The following is an 18208-nucleotide window of genomic DNA, read 5'->3' as shown; positions in this document are numbered from 1 at the left end:
AATTAGGAATGTTCATTACATGGCCTGAGATAGATACAGCCCTCTTGTTGATATCTGCATAGGCCTAGCTGTTTCTGTTACTTAGAAGCCAGTTAATACGCAGTCATACCCTATTTCTGTTTCCAGACACCTGCAAGTCAGCCAAATGCATCTCTGCCAGTTAGACCAGGTTTCTGTATGCCCAGTTCTACACAGGGTTGAAGTCTATTCACTGTATATTTAACTAGGATAAGCCCTCTCTTGCTGCTCACACATGGCAGCCTCCAATAAAAAGTGTCTGTGCCCCACTGAGCTGTTGTATTCCCTGCTTCACTTTGCACCACAGGTCAGTTCCCAGGCAAGTGTATTTGTAACAATACAGCTAAGGTGACTGCATGGTGTCGTTAAGTTCCCAGAAGCTATGCGGGCTAAATTCCGTGTAGTGTTTTTCTGCCACAGAATCAGAGAGGGGTTTGGTTTCTAAATCCAAAACAATTGTTATGGATTGTCTGTAGCCACACATTAGTATTAGATTTATAGCCCACACCTATGGATGTGTTGCAGACTCTCCAAGTGGCTTAAAGGGTAAAAGTGCCAAAAACTCCAATTAATATAACACAATAGAACAGATAAAATCAGAAGCCAGTAGTACAATTAAATACTGAACTCTTCACAAAGTGGCATGTTAGTCTTGTGCAGGACCTTGTCTGTCATTCCAATTTTAGTATATGTGCTACCAAAGCAGTCTACCTACTACATCCTCTATGGCAGCAACAGAAACAGCACACTGCTTTCACTGCAAATTCTCACCTTCTTTGTGCATGTTAAATAATAGACGCTAACATCTTGGTTAAGTGAACCTGAATGTGCAGATCTTGGTAAATTCTAAGCTAAACTAAGTCCACATTAATGCCTTTCTTCTTTTATTCAGTCAAACTGCTAATAAAGAGTACTAACATCCTTTGGGGATTTATGTGGTTAAGAGATACGAAGCTGGTAGAGAATAACTGAGGAGGCTATTATTCCAGAGTCATGCAACTCTATTTAATGTGTGTTTATAGGATGTGCTAGAATGGATTTACTTCCAGCAGAGACACTGAGTAACTAAACAAGGAAAGCAAAGATGCTGTACTTGCTCTTGTTGCTTGCTAGAGGGTTTTTTAAAATTTTTGGTCTGTCCACTGTAGAAATTATTGCATTGACAATTTGGATTTATGTCTGTAAGTCACTTTTAGCACACTTTGTAGAATAAAACATGAAAGAAATATTATTTAAACATGCACACTCATTCTAATTCAATTTACCAGTGACCTCTGGGGTGTATGAAAATGAAAAGCGACAAACACACACTAGTGCTATTCTGCAGCATATTCATAATACTGCACATATTCTGCATTTTTTCTCCAAAGAGCAAAAAGCAACCTACAGGTGATCTCCAACCCATGCAACTTAGAGGGCCAGCAGTTCTGCAGCTTCATCAATACACTGCATCATGCTCCTTCAGACCACTGTGCTAGTGTATTAGACATTATGTAGCAAACTCTCAATAAACATCATATGCTCAACACACAACTGTTCTCCAATCTGCGTATTTATACCTTTCATCTAGGGCAGTCCTGTGATGGCCTCTTTATGAATACTTCAACTAAGAGTTCCACTAGGTTGCAATTGTGCAATTCAGTCCCAGTTAAATCAGGATGTTAACAAAACATGGAGTATATATAACAACTAAATATAAAGAACTAAATACAGAATTTGCTTGCATTTTGCATCAAATAGATAGGAAGACAGTTATTGACCTGGATCGAATAAAGATCTATGCAAGTAAAGGAAAGATCAAGCAATTACAGTGATGTAGAAATCTAGATAGGAGCCCCCAAGAAACTTGGAATTATTAACATTTTTACTTAGCTGCTCATTTTGCAAGAGTTTATCCTGCTGGATTGGATAAGGAGTTTTTCTGGAAATGAAAACCCACTCCCTGACCACTAAATAGCACTTTGACAAACCAGGCAGGATAATTCCACACACAAAACAAAGTTATTATATTTGGGTGATGCGTCCATAACCTTCCTTATGAACAATTATCCCCACCGTTTGTTACGGAATACATATGTTTTAAAAGTTGCTGCATCAGCATTTCAGCTAAGAAATCACTTCAATGGATACAGATTGGTATCCTTGGCCTCTGGCTCAGCTTTTCTTATCTTCCTGTCACATAGGCACCAAAATTAGTGGTGTACTTAATGACTCTTCCATTCCAGAGTGAGTCAAAAATAGGTCCAAGACCCTCTGATCTTTCTTTTAGTTGGCTGAGGGTCCAATCTTTCCTTCGCCACCTGATGATGGTGAGACTCCTACAACACTGCTGACTGCAGTACAGTGGTCAGTGCCTGTAGTGAAAGGTGCTCCGACAGCACACAAGTCAGTGCATTGCTTGGAGCACTGATGGGAAGCCCTGCGCTGTCCCGCTCCTGCTATCTAGAAAGTCTCCACTTGCCAGAGCAGGTAGGATGACAAGGGTGGCGGCAGAAGGACGGTACAGAAGTGGAGAGGGTGCATAATGGAGGCAGGAAGGCCATGAGGAGGGGGAGGATCTGTTGTAGATCCACTGCCCCTTCCCCACCCCCTTTCACTCCTTGGACCTGCACTGGCAAAGTTGCCAGCACTAGTCCGAGAAGACCCACTGCAGGTCGGGAGGCTTATGGGCTAAGGGGATTTAAAATCCACTTTACCCACTGAAGCCTCCTGGCCTCTCCCCTCCACCATGGATACAATGTTCACTAGTTTGACATTGCTGCAATGGTGGGGGGGGGAGCATAAGACTGGACTGTAAGGCAGTTTGCCTTAACCAATACCGCTGCTACATGGGATGCCCAGTAGTGGGGGAAGGTGCCCTGTGAACACTTGTAGTATTGCTGCTTTCTGGCTTGTTGAAGGGTTCACTTATTGCTTATATTCACTCATTTAGACTACAATGAATCACAGCACCAGTCACAACCTTGTACCTTGGCTTGAATTCCCATTTATTTCCTCCAACTTCCAGAGTTCCCTCCTCCTCATTCAGATCAGGAAACTGTATCAGCTTTCCCAACCACTTGGCCACTCTGGGCAAACAAACTGTTTTGCTTAAGATGTGAGCATCTTTCTTCCCACCCCTCTGACCTTTTTTCCTTAAGGTGCTACAGCATCTCCTCAACAGTGCTAGTAATTTAACTTTTTTCCTCTTCCCTTATCATACATCGTACATTTACCCTTCTAACAAATATCATGTGAGAATCAATGCATGTTTTGTATCAGATATCAGATGTGCTACAAGCCACAATCCAAAGACCCCTGTTACACATGAGTTTCATGGCTGCCTACATGTATGTGAGCATGCACATGTGTACTCAAGCATCAGGCAACAGTCTTACCAGTTACCTCTGCAACTAACTAACATCTTAGTACTTTTTAAATAAGTTTTAAATATGTTTTATTTTGAACATAAGATTCAAAGTTAAGGTGTACTATAACCAAGGACATTTAAAACCAAGGTAGTTCATACAATGGCGAACAATGAAGTCTGTTCAGAAGCTGACATGTCCCTGTGACTTTCATTATCAGAAATCTACTCTACCCACTGCACAACCTTTAGTAATTAAAAAGCAAGCTGGGCATTATGACTCAGATCAGTACACAAACACATTTACTGAATTGCTATGTAGGGTAAAGTTCTGTGACACAAAAGGATAATCCGTGTCTTCCAAGTGAATAGGGAGATTTTTTTTTTTAAATATCACCATCCCTAGTGATACAGCCACTTAAAAATATTACTTAATAGGGCAAATACACACAACATCCAGACTCTGATTTAAAAACAGTTTTTACTCAGCCCAACCACTAATTTTATACAGAAATACAAACCAATTAGATAATGTCAGCTGGCATTTGAGAAGGGAGAAATGAACCTGTAGGCAGTGAGCTTTTGACTATGAACATCTGTAGCTTGCATAATCAACCTGCCAGTGAATAACAGGATTAGTGCTATGACTAACAGGATCAAAGGCTCTTAAAACACACCAACACGAACATTACGTTTACACGGTAAATTCAGCACTTTCAGCTTATAGCAGTTTTTCAGCTTGTCAAAGATATAGAATTTGAGCTGCCAGAACTCCATTCCGTAAATGCCTACTCTCAACACTGAAGGCAAGAAAGCATTTTAAAGAGGAATATGAATAGCAGCTAATAAACCAATCACTTACTCAGATGTAGGAAGTGGATCTTCTAAGAAGTAAGGATCCTGCATAGCCTGTTCTGAGGTAATTCTCTTTATTGGGTCCATAGTAAGCAATTTCTGTAGCTAAGCATAGTTAAAAACACAAAACATTCAGTACTGTCAAACCAGTGAAGATATTTGTGGCACCACGCTTTACAGGCATGCTCAACCTAGAAAAGCCAATAATTTATTTAATCCCATTGAGTTTTATATACCTCCATTCTCTCCCACAGTGATCTCCAAAATAAACTTGGGCCCAGCCAATATGGAAAAGATGAATGAAACAGTGGCTATTTAAAACACTTAGGATGTAGGTTTGACTTTGGGTGGCTGTGTTTGGTGAGATGATAGAATACTTCATACTTTAGTGGCGGAATGGGTGCTACAGCATATTATTACCACCTTGCTAAAATTTAGGACACAAATTAGAAAAGTAGCATATGTAACACAGTTTGTTCAGTTGCTAGTCTTCCCTCTTTGAACTGCATCAGCCAAGTAAGCTTTGACATTGATTTTAAGATTAATTAACATAAAAGTTAATTGATTTTAAGATAATTAACTAAAAGTTCACAAAGCGGTTTACAAAGAAAAATCAAATAACTAAATGGCTCCCTGTCCCAAAAGGGCTCACAATCTAAAAAGATGCAAATGAATACCAGCAGACAGCCACTAGAACAGACAGTGCTGGGGTGAGGTGGGCCAGTTACTACATGTACAAGATCTACATTCTGTTATGATTATCCAACTGCTAACCACCTGCCATTAAGGGCAAACAAAAAATAATCTTCTTTAAAAAGATACTAGTTGAAAATGATAATCTAATACAGTGATTTTCAACCTTTTTCATCTCATGGCACACTGACAAGGCACTAAAATGGTCAAGGCACACCACCAGGTTTTGACACTTGACAAGGCACACCACGCTGCCAGTGGAAACTCACATCTCCCATTGACCCTATTAATAAATGACCTTCCCCCAAATTCCTGTGGCACACCTGTGGACCACTCTTGGCACACCAGTGTGCCATGGCACAGTGGTTGAAAATGGCTGATCTAATACTTGCCACTTCAACCTTTAAAGAGAGGACGGGCTTTCCAAATAATAATCCTAAAACAGAATTCACAAATGATCTCTAGGAAGACACCAGCATTGAGGTGTATATTACAGCTATTAGGCCTGCTCTTTTAACCCTACTTGGAGAGGTCTGAAGCAGTGTTCCCTCTAAGGGGTCCAATGCCACTGTGGGTGAACAGCAGTGTTAGCAGATGCTTGGTGATGAAATTCATATGTCATCATTCAACTTCTGGGAAAGCCAAGCTCTGAGCTGTGTTTCCACACGTCCCTGCTGCTTAGAGGCAGCACTGGTCAGGACTTCTCACTGTAACATTTTACAACTATCTGATGCACTTAAGCAATGCAGCTGTTTAGCGACAGAAGTTGTAAAGGCAGCCAACAGTAAAACAATATTTGGTTTTGAAACATGTACACACGTGTGTCTACTAGGTGATGTTGTATGCTTATCCATGTGATCCATATTCCAAGATGGATCACATGGCAATGTCATAAGAACATAAGAACAGCCCCACTGGATCAGGCCATAGGCCCATCTAGTCCAGCTTCCTGTATCTCACAGCGGCCCACCAAATGCCCCAGGGAGCACACCAGATCATGTCAATGTCAAACTACTTATCCCATCTTCCTCAAACAGCTGAGAAGGAGAAAAAGACCAAGTAGGCAAGCAGGAAGAGAGATGTTCTTCTCACTAGAATACCCAAGCACTAGATTTGCTTTCCCGGATAGATAGAACACAGGTCAGGCTAACTGGAGGGACCCATTCAACCCAAGTGGTCTGCTGACATATAAACTGGGGAAGCATAGTGGCAAAGAAAATGAGCTGCAAGTCAAAACTTCCCTGGCTCAAGTTCACCCCTACCATGAGCCAAGCCACCAGTTGGAATATGGGGATAGACAGCCTGGGAAACAGTGGTATAGAATCATCTAAATAAGTATTTCATTCACCTTAAATTGTAAGAAAAACATCAAGAATTTCATTTTGTACACTCAAACTATAAAATTGTTGTATACAAATATATGAATTAAAAAAATATAAAATAGTTAACAAGGCTGCCTACATATGTTCAAGCAGAGGCATTTGTAACCAGACACAAAGTCTTCCTACTTTACCTTAGACCTCTCAGACAATCTAATTCCACTGAATTCCCAGCACTTGGCAACTCTTCATGATTTTATTTCAGGTACTTTCAGATTCTATGTTGTTGTATTATCACTATGAAATACATACAGCGTAGGTCGATTTCCTAAAAAATCTCTAGTGCTGAATCTCTAGTAGAAGCACTTTTTGGCATGGCAGGAATAAAGGAGGATCTCGGCAGCAAGTGCTTGTCCTTCTCAGCAATAGTGTTTTTTATTTATTTATACACAATATTTATTATTTATACACAAATGAGGCCCAGTGTTACACTGCAACAACATCTCAGCAGTATTGCAAATTAGCAATTTATCACACTTACTAAAAACAGAACACATAATTCAATACAATGAATAATAATTGTTTAAGCATCTCTAATACTTTTAGAAAGAGGTATGAATTCATTAGTGAGTCTGTCCATACTTGACATAAACTTACCAAATGGAATGCTTTGCTATCTGGCTTAACTTTATGTTTTTCCATATATTTGATAAGGCTGCAGTTGGTATACCTGAAAGAAAAACATTGATTTATAACAATGGAATATCTCTTGTATCAAACTGAACTGAAAATTTACTTCTAATGCATAGCATAAAACCTAAGAGATCTTATTCCCAAAGAATCCAATTGCTCTGAGCTGCCATTGGTTTGCCGAATGCCACAGGGATCTATTTTGTCCCCCATGCAGTGTTCCCTTTAAGGGGTCTGCATCAGTGAATGGAGCCATTTAACAGCTGTGTGGCATTGTGACTCATCACAATGCTGCCTGTGGACGCTGATCGATGACATCACCACCAAACTTCCAGGATTCCTAGGTTTCATGATGTGTGGAGCTCTGCTGGGAGGTGCACGGCTGCACTCCTCAGCAGGAACACTGCCCTCATGCTCTTTAACAATTACATGAAACTTCTGGGAGAGGTCACCAGGTTATTTGGAGTTGTGTGTGCTGAATGCACAGCTCGCTCGCTCTCTCTTCCATCAAATACAAAGGGGAAGCTGGGATCCTAGAGCACTACCTGGAGCGGATGGAAAATGGATGGGGGTCAATAAGCTGAAATTAAATTCAGACAAAACCGAAGTCGTCCTTGTCCAGAAAACCAGGTCACCACCTTTTCCTCACAAGGAAGCTGCTTGACCCATTCACTAATGAGGCTATGCCATATTTCTGAAACTAGATGTGATAGAGCATAACTGTTGCCAAAATTCATATAAAGCAACCATAAATTTTGGGAAAAAATTTTCTTGCTCTCAATTTCGTAGGCCTGTGTTAGGAGGATGCGAAGGGTAATTGCAAACTTAATCTAGTTACAGAATTTGTGGACCCCCAATGCAGGAAGAACCATCAGAAAGGGGAAAAAGGCAAACATTTCTGAAAAACTAACTTACGTATTTCTTCGAAAATCTTTCATTAATGTTGAATGTTCAGGCATCTTTTTTATATCTTCCCAATCTTTATCTATGAAGTGAACATTAAGTGATTTCTTCCATTACTTTACACAGATAATAGGATATATGCCTGCTATCTGCTTACTCTTGATGAAAAGATGTGAACAAAATATAATCCCCTTTCATAACTTCCACAGTCGCACTAGATAAGAAGTCCCCAATACGGATCTATCATTTATTAGAGTTACAAAATGGATTGTTTTGCTATTTAAAAAATTCAAAGCAACACACATGATTAAGAATTAAAGCTATCTAATACAATGTCTCTAGCAAACCACTGTAATAATTCTACAGGACAGTGGTTCTCAAACTTTTAGCACCTGGACCCACTTTTTAGAATGAGAATCTGTCAGGACCCATGGAATGTGATGTCATGACCGGAAGTGACATCCTCAAACAGGAAGAGTTTTGACAACCCTAGACTGCAATCCTACCCACACTTACCCAGGAGTAAATCCCATTTACTATCATTGTAAGCATGTACATAGTAGCCTGTTAAAAGTACAGATCTGTAACATTTCCCCAGTGCAGTCACATGCCATGGTAGCATCAAGTCTAATATATTAAAAATAAAATATTGAAATGAATAAGGACCCACCTGAAATTGGTTGTCAACCCACCCAGGGGGTCCCGACCCACAGTTTGAGAAACACAGAACACACTGTTACAAAGCAAATGTCTAAGCATTACAGGAGTAGATATTGAAAGGACATGTTTAAGCCTCCCAGTTTACATTTCCTTGTCATGAAATAGGCAATGAAAATGCGTATTTCCATCAATAATAGAAAGAGACTAGCTCTTTCATAACATTCTTCATAATCTGGGGCAATATCATCTGTCTCGTCATTCAAAGATTTGTAATCATATTTTCCAGTGGCTGATGTTGCTCCTTTCAATCTTTCTAATAATTCAGAATATAATGTGGTGTAAAGAGGATGTCCCTCATTTTGAAATGGAAATGGATAGAGAAAAAAGTGAAAAGCACACCAATATTTCTATTCATGTGTAGCAGTGATCTCCAAGCTTTTCAGACCCAGGTCCTGCATTTAACCCGAACAGTAACAATAAGTCACACTTCTAATGCCTCCCCCCCAACATGCAACATTCTATCCACGGTGTTTCGTCCCTTCTGGCTTGATGCTCTTTCTCCTATTCTTGTCCTCTCAATTGTCTCTGTTTCTTCCTCCGGCAAAATCTGAAACAATTCTAGTAATAGCCTGGGGCACCTAGACATAAGGAATCACAGCCATAGCGGGTCAGGACCCGGAAGCTGAAGGCCAATGACCTATATACAAAGCTGCATATATTCATGTACCAGTTTGGCACAATTAGAATGATTTTACAATACAGGTGGGCCCCATATCCACGGATCCCCCCCCGCGCCCATTACATTACCTTTGTTTTATTATAGAAGCACTTGCAGTGAGGGTGCTTCTTGTTTAACAATCTTGCTTAACTGAAGAGCTGACTGTGCAGGCAATCAGCCTGCATGCTAAAGGGTGACTTATGGGAAGCAGGACAGTTCCTGCTTGTTGCCTGCACATTGGGCTCTTCTGTTAAGCAAGATTGTTAAAAAAGAAGCACCCACACTTCAAGCACTTCTACTTGCAGTAGAGTAGTGCAAAACAAAGGTAATGTAATGGTCACAGGGGGGCTGCTATCCATGTAGACATTTCCCCATCCCCAGTTTCCATATCCAACAAGGGGGGCAGAACAGAACCCCCGCAGATATAGTGGGCAGCCTATATTGCATTTTGTTTCAATCCTACTTTGAGGAGTACACTGCAGATACTTGTATAATTTTATTGTTTTGACCATTCTATTGTTCTTATACTTCATCTGATGATTTCAATAACAAACGGACAATAAAGAAACAGAATATATACCTGCAGGAAATCCCATTACATTGAATATTCTGTCCAGCTGGTCATGGTGATATGGATTACTCGTTTTTATATCTTCTTGACGGCAGTGGAATATTGGCTCTGATGTTAGTAGCTCAGCAAATATACACCCTATAGCCCAAATATCTTTACAAAAAGGAGGAAAAAATTAATTAAGCTTTTCTAACAGGAGAGAGCATAGTCTGATAAACAGCAGTTTCTCAAATTACACATCATGGGACCTTAAAGCAAAGCATTCTATTTTTAAGCTACTTGAAAAAACATCCTGACAAGTCTGTCCTCACCTCATTATACTTCAAAAAATTGCCCTTCAGTCACTTAATATATTACATATTCACACCCCAATCATATAATTGGGCAGTGCAGCTGCAGCGCTGGTGGTGGATGTTGTAAAAGCACCGTAAAGTGCTTTTCAACACCCAGAGAGTAAGTGGTGCCAGTGGAAAGACCTGTGACATCCTACAGGTACCACATCCTGTCCAACGACCTCAAGGGCATGTAAGTGTTGCGCTGGGTGCTAGGGGGGAATGGGAGGGTCACAGGAGGAGGTAATTCCAGAGGTAGGGAGGGGGTGTTTCAGGTCCAGGAGAGACGACAGAGCACGCATCCTAACCCCTGTCCCAGGCCTGATCTGCACCAGCTACTTAGAGAACAAATGCTCCCTTACCCAGAGGAGACCTCCAGGGTGTTCAAATCCAATGCTTGATATAGCATGCACCAGCATTGGATTGGGCCGTCAGACATTACTATAATGAAAATGTAGGATAAGGGACTTTAATATCATTTCGCATCTTACCAACCATTAAAGTTTTGTATCTGCAGCTAATTTGCTTGTTACACTGCTTTCTCCCTCACCCTTTCTTTAAACCTGCTCTTTTTGGCAAACGATGCATTTAACATCACATCTACTTCTGTCATTCCAAAAAATTTATTTCTCTAAGTGGCCTCTAAGACCACTGTAGACAGGAAGATTATTGGGGAGCAGGTCTTGTCTCAACCACTTAGCAAAAGAAACTAGGCAACAGCTGGACAGAGGGACTGAATCATGAGAGACCTCCATGCTTGTATAGGCTTGGCTGCTGCAGCATTTTAAAATCAGGTGAATAAAGTTGAGAAAGACTGATTCTTTTCGCTTGATTCAACCAGACGCTATTAAACATGCCTGGTCCATCCAAGTACTGGATGGATGTGGTATTACTATGTACTAATCTTGCACTCAAATAGCACAAAATGACTAGCACTACAGTTACCCAAACCCTGACACCTAGGGCGAAGGATGGGATTAAATGACTAATTCTCCTCCCCATAAGAACTATATCACCTTCTATATCACCTACAGAAGGTCACCTATAGACCTTCCCATGTATCATTACAGAAGATTTAAACTACTGAACTGTGATCTATGAAATTTGTTTCATGGCTTAATTAATGAGAAATGCTTTTTGAAAAGTTATTTCTTGTAATCCAAGTTGTTGTGGTCAACAACAGCATACATCAACAGGGATGTATGTCTTCATGTTAAGTGAAACAAAAACAGCCTGCCAGTCTACAAAACTAATAAGATAACAGAAGATTCAAAAAGACATACACAAATAAGATTCACTACTCAGTACTGAAAAAACAAATGTTTTTCTGTAGCTCCCGAATGCTAGATGGATATTTTCTTATATACTAGAGCAGGCAAATGAATCAAATCTCACAAAGGAGACAAATCAGGCACGCTAAAAACAATTACTTACCAATAGCTTTGGTATAATGTCTTGCTCCAAGCAGCAATTCTGGAGCTCGATACCAGAATGTTACAACTACTGGATCCAAATCAGCTAAAGGCTTCAAAGGTGAATTAAATAGCCGGGCAAAACCCATGTCAGCTGTAAAAATGAGGGGGGAAGATGTTTTAAATTTTAGCAGCCAAGCTGCTTACTGTGAATTGACCAAATTGAAATGTAATGCACACTAGCTCAACAGGAGTTTTTAAACTTTATTACAGAAAATGCAGCATTGTAAGTCACAGCTAACACAAACGTTTGACAATCCAGGATTCACCAACATTCTAATTCAAAACATTTAAGTCCTCAGAAAGTTGGGAAACCTGGACAAGGAGGGAAAGTGCAACCTATTGAAATGCTGAAAATGCTCCTTGGAACGAGTCATTTATGAATCAGATAAGTATTTAAATTCTTAGGCATCTTGGTAACAAGATACCCTGCACATTCCCATCTCTAACACAACTAATGCAAGAAGTGTCTTAGAAGTAAGTACTCTGTGTACCTGAGTTTCTTCAGGCTTATACTGGAAGTACTCCCAATTCCTGCTATATTCTGTTGCCTTGATATAGTTTTCAGCTACTTGAAAGATTTAGGCTGCAATCCTATACACACTTTCGTGGGAATAAGGCCCATTGACCACAATGGCGCTTATTTCTGAGTAGACATGCATAGGATTGCATTACTTAACCCCACAGTCAGTTTGCACCTAGACTGTCAAACAGCAGTAGTTAACTTTAGCAGTAATGTATTTCACACCTGTACTTTCTGAATTCGCAGTGTGAACAGTACAGAAATGAATTGTTTTACTGCAGGAGTTACTCGGTACTTGACGGAGGAAGCGTCTGCCCTTTGACAGTATAACTACAAATCTACTGCCACTTCTTTTATAAATTCCAGGAGACTTGACAATTTGAGGTTGCCGTTGTAGGGCATACATAGAACTGAGCCAGCTTTAAGGATGCGAAGTCCAAGTGTTTTCAAGAAGCAAGGTTCCAGGCCTCATTTTCATCAGAGGAGACTCCATTAACTTTGCTCGACAAGCTGAAAGCATTCATTTTCATACACAACCCTATTTAAAATTTTGTTATGTTTCATTTACAATTTCCTATATTAAAAAGCAAGACAAACATTTAACTGCTGGAGGAAAAAAACCAGATACATCCTCTATGAAGTCATAGAGAAAAATTGCAGTGTTTACAAAAAAATGCTTGAAAAGCAGCAGTCCAGCACTTCAGAATAATTCATGTTTGTTGCTGTCAAGATAAGGTAAAGAATCTTCAGCTTTAGCACACTCTTGAAAGTCAACCTTCCCATCATTGGTACTGGATGGCTCAAGTGGACTGGAGGGAGGGCTCTTTCACAACCATAAGTAAAGTGTAACCAGTTGGGGAGCAACCAAATTTTTCAGAATGTTGCAAACAGCTATCACTGGTAAAAGAGTAGGTGGTCAATTTCCATTTTTATTAATGGATAAGTTGTCTATATCACAAGCAGCAACACCACAGTTCATGCTAAATATGTTTGGAACCTGACCAACCCTAAGCCGTCCATGTTTTGCTGACAAGAGGACCTCAATCTGCCAGTGTTAGTACCGTTGTACATTTACAAACCTTTTAAGGAGCTCAGAGTGCTCAGCACTGGTCTAATGCTATTCCGTTTGAACTGAATGACGAAACGTTCATTGACTTCAACAGGAAATAGGACAGGGCCAGTCATGAACACAAAAATCTGCTCCAGTGGTTAGCAGATTGTTGATCAACAGTCTCGTACAACCAAAAAACATGTAACCACTGAATGCCATGTAAATTACAAAAGCAAATTCTCTTAGAGAATGAGTCGGAGGAAAGGGAAAAGAAACACCTTTGAACATTCAGTATTAACTTCTAGCTACATTTCACTTAAAAACTCAGGATGCACATTAAGTGTCTGCTGGTGCACATACTTATGTCCATAGGACACCAACGTGCATCAATCACCTACTGAGACATAATTAGATGCAGATTTTACTGTAAGACTAGGATAGTTTTTAATTACTTTTTAAAGAGCCTTTTTATAGGATATGGAATTTCTGTGTTACAAGTTTCCACAACAAAAAATTGTCCTAATGTTCACAGCTTTTCATCTTCCCCATTTTAAAACTATTTTGTATATTTCCTTCAAATTAATGCTTGTGAGCTTTTTTACCTTTGTCTCCAACAGTTGAGGAACCGCTCTACCCACTAACACAGTACTTCACACAACCTTCACTAACAACTCATTTTATTAGAGTATTTACATTATTCAACTCACACTTAAAACTACATTTTTAGTGAAAAGAGGGTAGTTTGATGTTTTTCCCCATCCCTCCAAGTGATTTTGTTAAATATTAAAGAGAAATCTCTCTTCATCTGATGAGATTTCATCTGTGATCCAACAAGCTTTAACAGTAAGTATTGACCTACGTAACTGCACCTTCAGAACATTCTCTCTTAAATGCTACACTGGGACTTATCAAAGATATAAACATACCAATTTTTACTCTTCCTCGCTCAGGACCTTCACCCATAACTAAAATATTAGCAGGTTTCTGTGGAAAAAAAATAAATACACAATACATATACCAAGATAAACCTAAACATTTGTGGCTGAAATTAGCAGCTTTAGTTTTTTCAGTTTTAAACCAAAATGCAGTGGAATATCATATTGATAGTGCCTGAAAATTATTAGATTATAGTAAGGCTATGCAAGCAGCCAAATAATAACTTCCCTCGCCAATGTTAACGCTCTCCCTCTTAGAGAGCCTCCTTTCAATAACGCTCCCCATTGTGCCCCTCTCTCAGGTTAGTATGCACAGCTTCATTCCAGAGTTCATTAGGAAAAGTATCACTTCTACCTGTCTCTCCAACTTCCAGAAATAGCCAAGAAGAGAAAGCAATCTTCCAAGAGATATTTTAAATGAGCTAGTCACTGTATGAAAAACAAATATTTGCAAAACTAGGGGTTTGTTATTCCAAAATAAGGCAAGACAACTGTAGTTTAAACTTCAGTCTGAATACATCAAGTCAGCCCCCTTAAAAACACTGCCTTTCAGATACCCCCCCCTTTGCCGATATGACGTTTTCAAAATTGCAGATCCTTTTACGGTTTTTAAAGGTTTGCTGCATAGCTTTCCTTCTCTGTTGTCCAGTAATTTTTTCTTTTATCTCTTCTTTTTCATTCACCATTTCCTCCCTCACCAGTACCTGTCTGTGGAAAATCTTACAAAAGAGGAGTAAACTAGAGTGTCATCAATATTATTTTGCTGTCTTCTCTTTACGAACCTTAATAAAATGGTAGTACTAGCTGCGGTTAGTTAACTACTGCTAGTGTAACTATAGTGGAATATCAACTTCTGATTCTCTCCCTTCTCCCTCAAAAATATGTCTCAAGATGAAATTCTTTTAAGAAAATGTGGCATCAACAACTCATAGTACAGTGCTTTGAAGTAGGCTACCAAGGACGCACAAACACAATTATTTCCAATCAGTATTGTCACAATGTGAAGCTATTATGTGACCACAGAACTGTGAACTTTAAGATAGCATAAAAATATATTAGAGTGCTTCAAGGAGCCTTTGACGGATGAATGAAATCACCTTTGATAGGAACAGCTGTAATCTGGTATCATAACAGTGACAACATAAACGTGCCAAGAATTAGTGAAAAGCAGGCTGAAAAAGGAATATTCATAACTCTGGATAGGTATAAGGATGGCTACAATGCAGTTCCAATCAGTGCTCATAGCTCTATGCCTTCTTAGCTATCATGAGGCAGTGGTTGGTACTATACATTTAAGAACACATTTCACTTTATTCTCAATGGCCTAAACTAGACCATATCTTAAGTTTTAACATGTGTGCAAATATTTTGCAAGAGAAATGCTTCACAAAAAGCTGAATCTCTGACTTTATTGATGGACACTAGCATGTCGTCAAGAAAAGCAGTTGTTCAATAAGTGAGGAAACTAATCTGGGAAATATGAAGTGTGGCTTGCATTCCCTTGCCCCCGAAATGCATAATTCTGTATCCATTTTATCAACACAGTGTTAAGACAGAAAGATAATATCGATCACACAAAACTAAGTAAATATTTAGGGGATAGTTGCACATTCTCTAATCCCCAACTATACCAGAGCTGCATTGCTGTTATGATACTCAAACACTACTTTACTTTTCCCTACTTTCAGGAGGGCATTTATACAGTTTGCATGGGTCAAGTACATCCTACTAGTCACCTGAGACAAAAAACAAAATCACACAGCTGAATTTGTTTCCTTTCCTCATTTCACTAAATGGTTGGAATCTCATGAAAATGAGCTTCCTAGGCTAAAATATGTTTGAAAATGTGATATAAACCACAAAGGAGGACAGTCAAAGGCAAGCTTACGTTAATATTTTACAATATGGAATAGTTGTCGGATACAAGAAGCAAATTGGCCAACTTTTTAAAAAAATGTTATGTTGCATAGCATGGCTAATTTTTGTTGTAAACCTTTTTGGTGCATGTATGAATGCTTATGGGAAATTCTGATTCAAAATTCTATGCTTTTTACTTCTACCATATCAAGCATTGTGAAACTTGGACATGTGGTTAAATTACTTACACGTGTGTAAACGTGTAATAAGATATTTCACTAATCTTTCACAATAAGGAGTAGCAAAGCTACTGCATGGTTCAGAGAGTGTTTTGACTGAACACTGCAACATGCAAGATGGATACACACTTTTCACCTCAAGTTGATGCGCAAATGGCCACTGTACCACTCAGTGTGCTTCCAGACTGAAATACAAGTGTGTACCCCTCACATATGTTGTGATGAACGGGGCCCCATTCTCCTAATAAAAAGTGCATATGTGGCGCTGATTTGTATGATTCAACTTTCACAACCTTGCCATTTGATCCCAGAATCAGCTTAACTTGGATGCATACTGAAGTGCCAAAGCAGATGGCACCTGTCTTTAGTTGAACACAGGGCCAGGAGGAAAATATGGCACACCCTACTCACACTTGTCCATTGGTTAAGACTATCCACCTGACCTTGACCCCTAGTTTCCCATCTTTGGAATAATTAATTAGAAAGTAGAATCCTGATCCCCTCCTCCCAAAAAGCCTAGAAAGAGTTTCAACCAGTGCACATTTTATTCCAACACCTGCAGATATCAACTAATCACTTCACAGCACCTGGGAGTGAATATGGGAGCGACAATATGTAATTCCTAGGCAGCATTTATGTATAGATAGATGTGTTAAATTTTACTTTTATTTTCTTTTTTCTTTTTTCTTTTTGTAAGTTTAAGCTTTTGTAATATTGCATCTGCGTATTTGGACTTTACCTTTTTTCCCTCTTCTTTAATAGATTATTTTTACATGTTACTTGGCTGTTTCTTTCTTATTTGAGCAAAGAGTTACTGTCCTTTACTCTTTGTCTGGTCACTCTGGGTTAATGCAACAAGCCATGTGTAGGTTAAGGAGTGAGATCAGCTAGGCTGGCTTTCCAGATTGTTCTTCTAGCAGCTGGCTTCTATGCTGAGGGAACTCTGGTAATTGGACTCCCCACTGATGGAATGTGGGGTGATGAAGGGCATCTATCATAGATGACTGTCAGCTGCCTAGAAGATACCTAAGGATGTGTAGGAAGATCAGGTGCACATTGCTTCCCCATTCACCACCTCATGGTGGGTTGCAGCAGTTGCAATGGATCACCACTCAGGTTAACAGGCTTGAGTTTAGGATAGGTTTAGCCTACCCTAGATCTCAAAGAAATAAGCCTTCCAGAAGACCAGAATTTTATGCCCGCTCATTTGACATATAGTACAGTTGAAAAGGAATTATTTTTGTCAGGGTCTTTCCACAGCAATAAGTACAAGTAGAAGTACAAGCAGAAGTACATGAGGAGGCTTATGATCCTAGTCCTGTAATAGTTCCAGACAAGATGTACTATGACCAGTGGAGATGCTTGAAAAGGGTTGATTGCTGTTTGGGTTTTCCACATGGTAAGAAACTGCTCCCATATCCCTTCAGGGGCAGCTTACATCAAATTATTTCTCCAAACATGATTTTCAAGATAGTTAACTTATTTTAAAACAGTCATGATGTAGTTAATTTATCAGCTAATTACTCATCGTTCCATTAGATCTTTGTATATTTTATAAGTAGCTTGATTTCTACAGTGTCAATTTCCCAACTATCATATTCTATCTTCAACTTGCTTATTGATAAAATTGTTGAGAATCAGTTATTCCAATTATACAATTGCAGATAACGTTTTAAAATCCTTACAGTATAACTTCAGGCGTCGTGTCCCCACTGTTTGTTCCTTGAGTCTGATTTAGCAATTTTTCCCCTCAATAAAGTTCACAGTAAAGTCATTCAGTAATATGTGAATCACTATTCAATCCAAGTTTAAAAAGAAGATCCAACAAATCAGATCATGCTCAAACAAAAGTAAATAAGCTTTCGACAATCTACAAAACATTCCAAACAAGTCCCATATTTAACTCAAATTAGTTGCAATGGAAACTATGCTATTGCTATAATAAATTAAATTGCTGAAGGTAAGGTAATAAAAAAACCTAAGGAACCAGAGCATTTCAATGTATTCCAACCTGCAACCACCTAGG

At 39.3% G+C, this 18208-nt stretch overlaps 1 protein-coding gene across 4 annotated transcripts in view; it reads right to left on the bottom strand.

Moving 5' to 3' along the window:
- CDK8 (cyclin dependent kinase 8) overlaps positions 1-18208 on the bottom strand; it is a 71108-nt gene that overhangs the window by 6983 nt on the left and 45917 nt on the right. For 3 of the 4 annotated variants that reach the window (XM_066619673.1, XM_066619674.1, XM_066619675.1), the window contains exons 5-10: positions 14078-14135; positions 11540-11671; positions 9783-9926; positions 7837-7906; positions 6889-6961; positions 4227-4324 (exon numbers count right to left, since the gene is read on the bottom strand). In XM_066619673.1, the coding sequence (XP_066475770.1) occupies positions 4227-4324; positions 6889-6961; positions 7837-7906; positions 9783-9926; positions 11540-11671; positions 14078-14135 (575 nt within the window). The remainder of the gene's footprint in view (positions 1-4226; positions 4325-6888; positions 6962-7836; positions 7907-9782; positions 9927-11539; positions 11672-14077; positions 14136-18208) is intronic. The other variant, XM_066619676.1, reaches the window with a different exon arrangement.

The sequence above is a fragment of the Tiliqua scincoides genome, chromosome 3, assembly GCF_035046505.1.
Source record: "Tiliqua scincoides isolate rTilSci1 chromosome 3, rTilSci1.hap2, whole genome shotgun sequence".
Taxonomy (NCBI): Eukaryota; Metazoa; Chordata; class Lepidosauria; order Squamata; family Scincidae; genus Tiliqua; species Tiliqua scincoides.
This window is presented reverse-complemented; position numbering and strand designations above follow the sequence as displayed.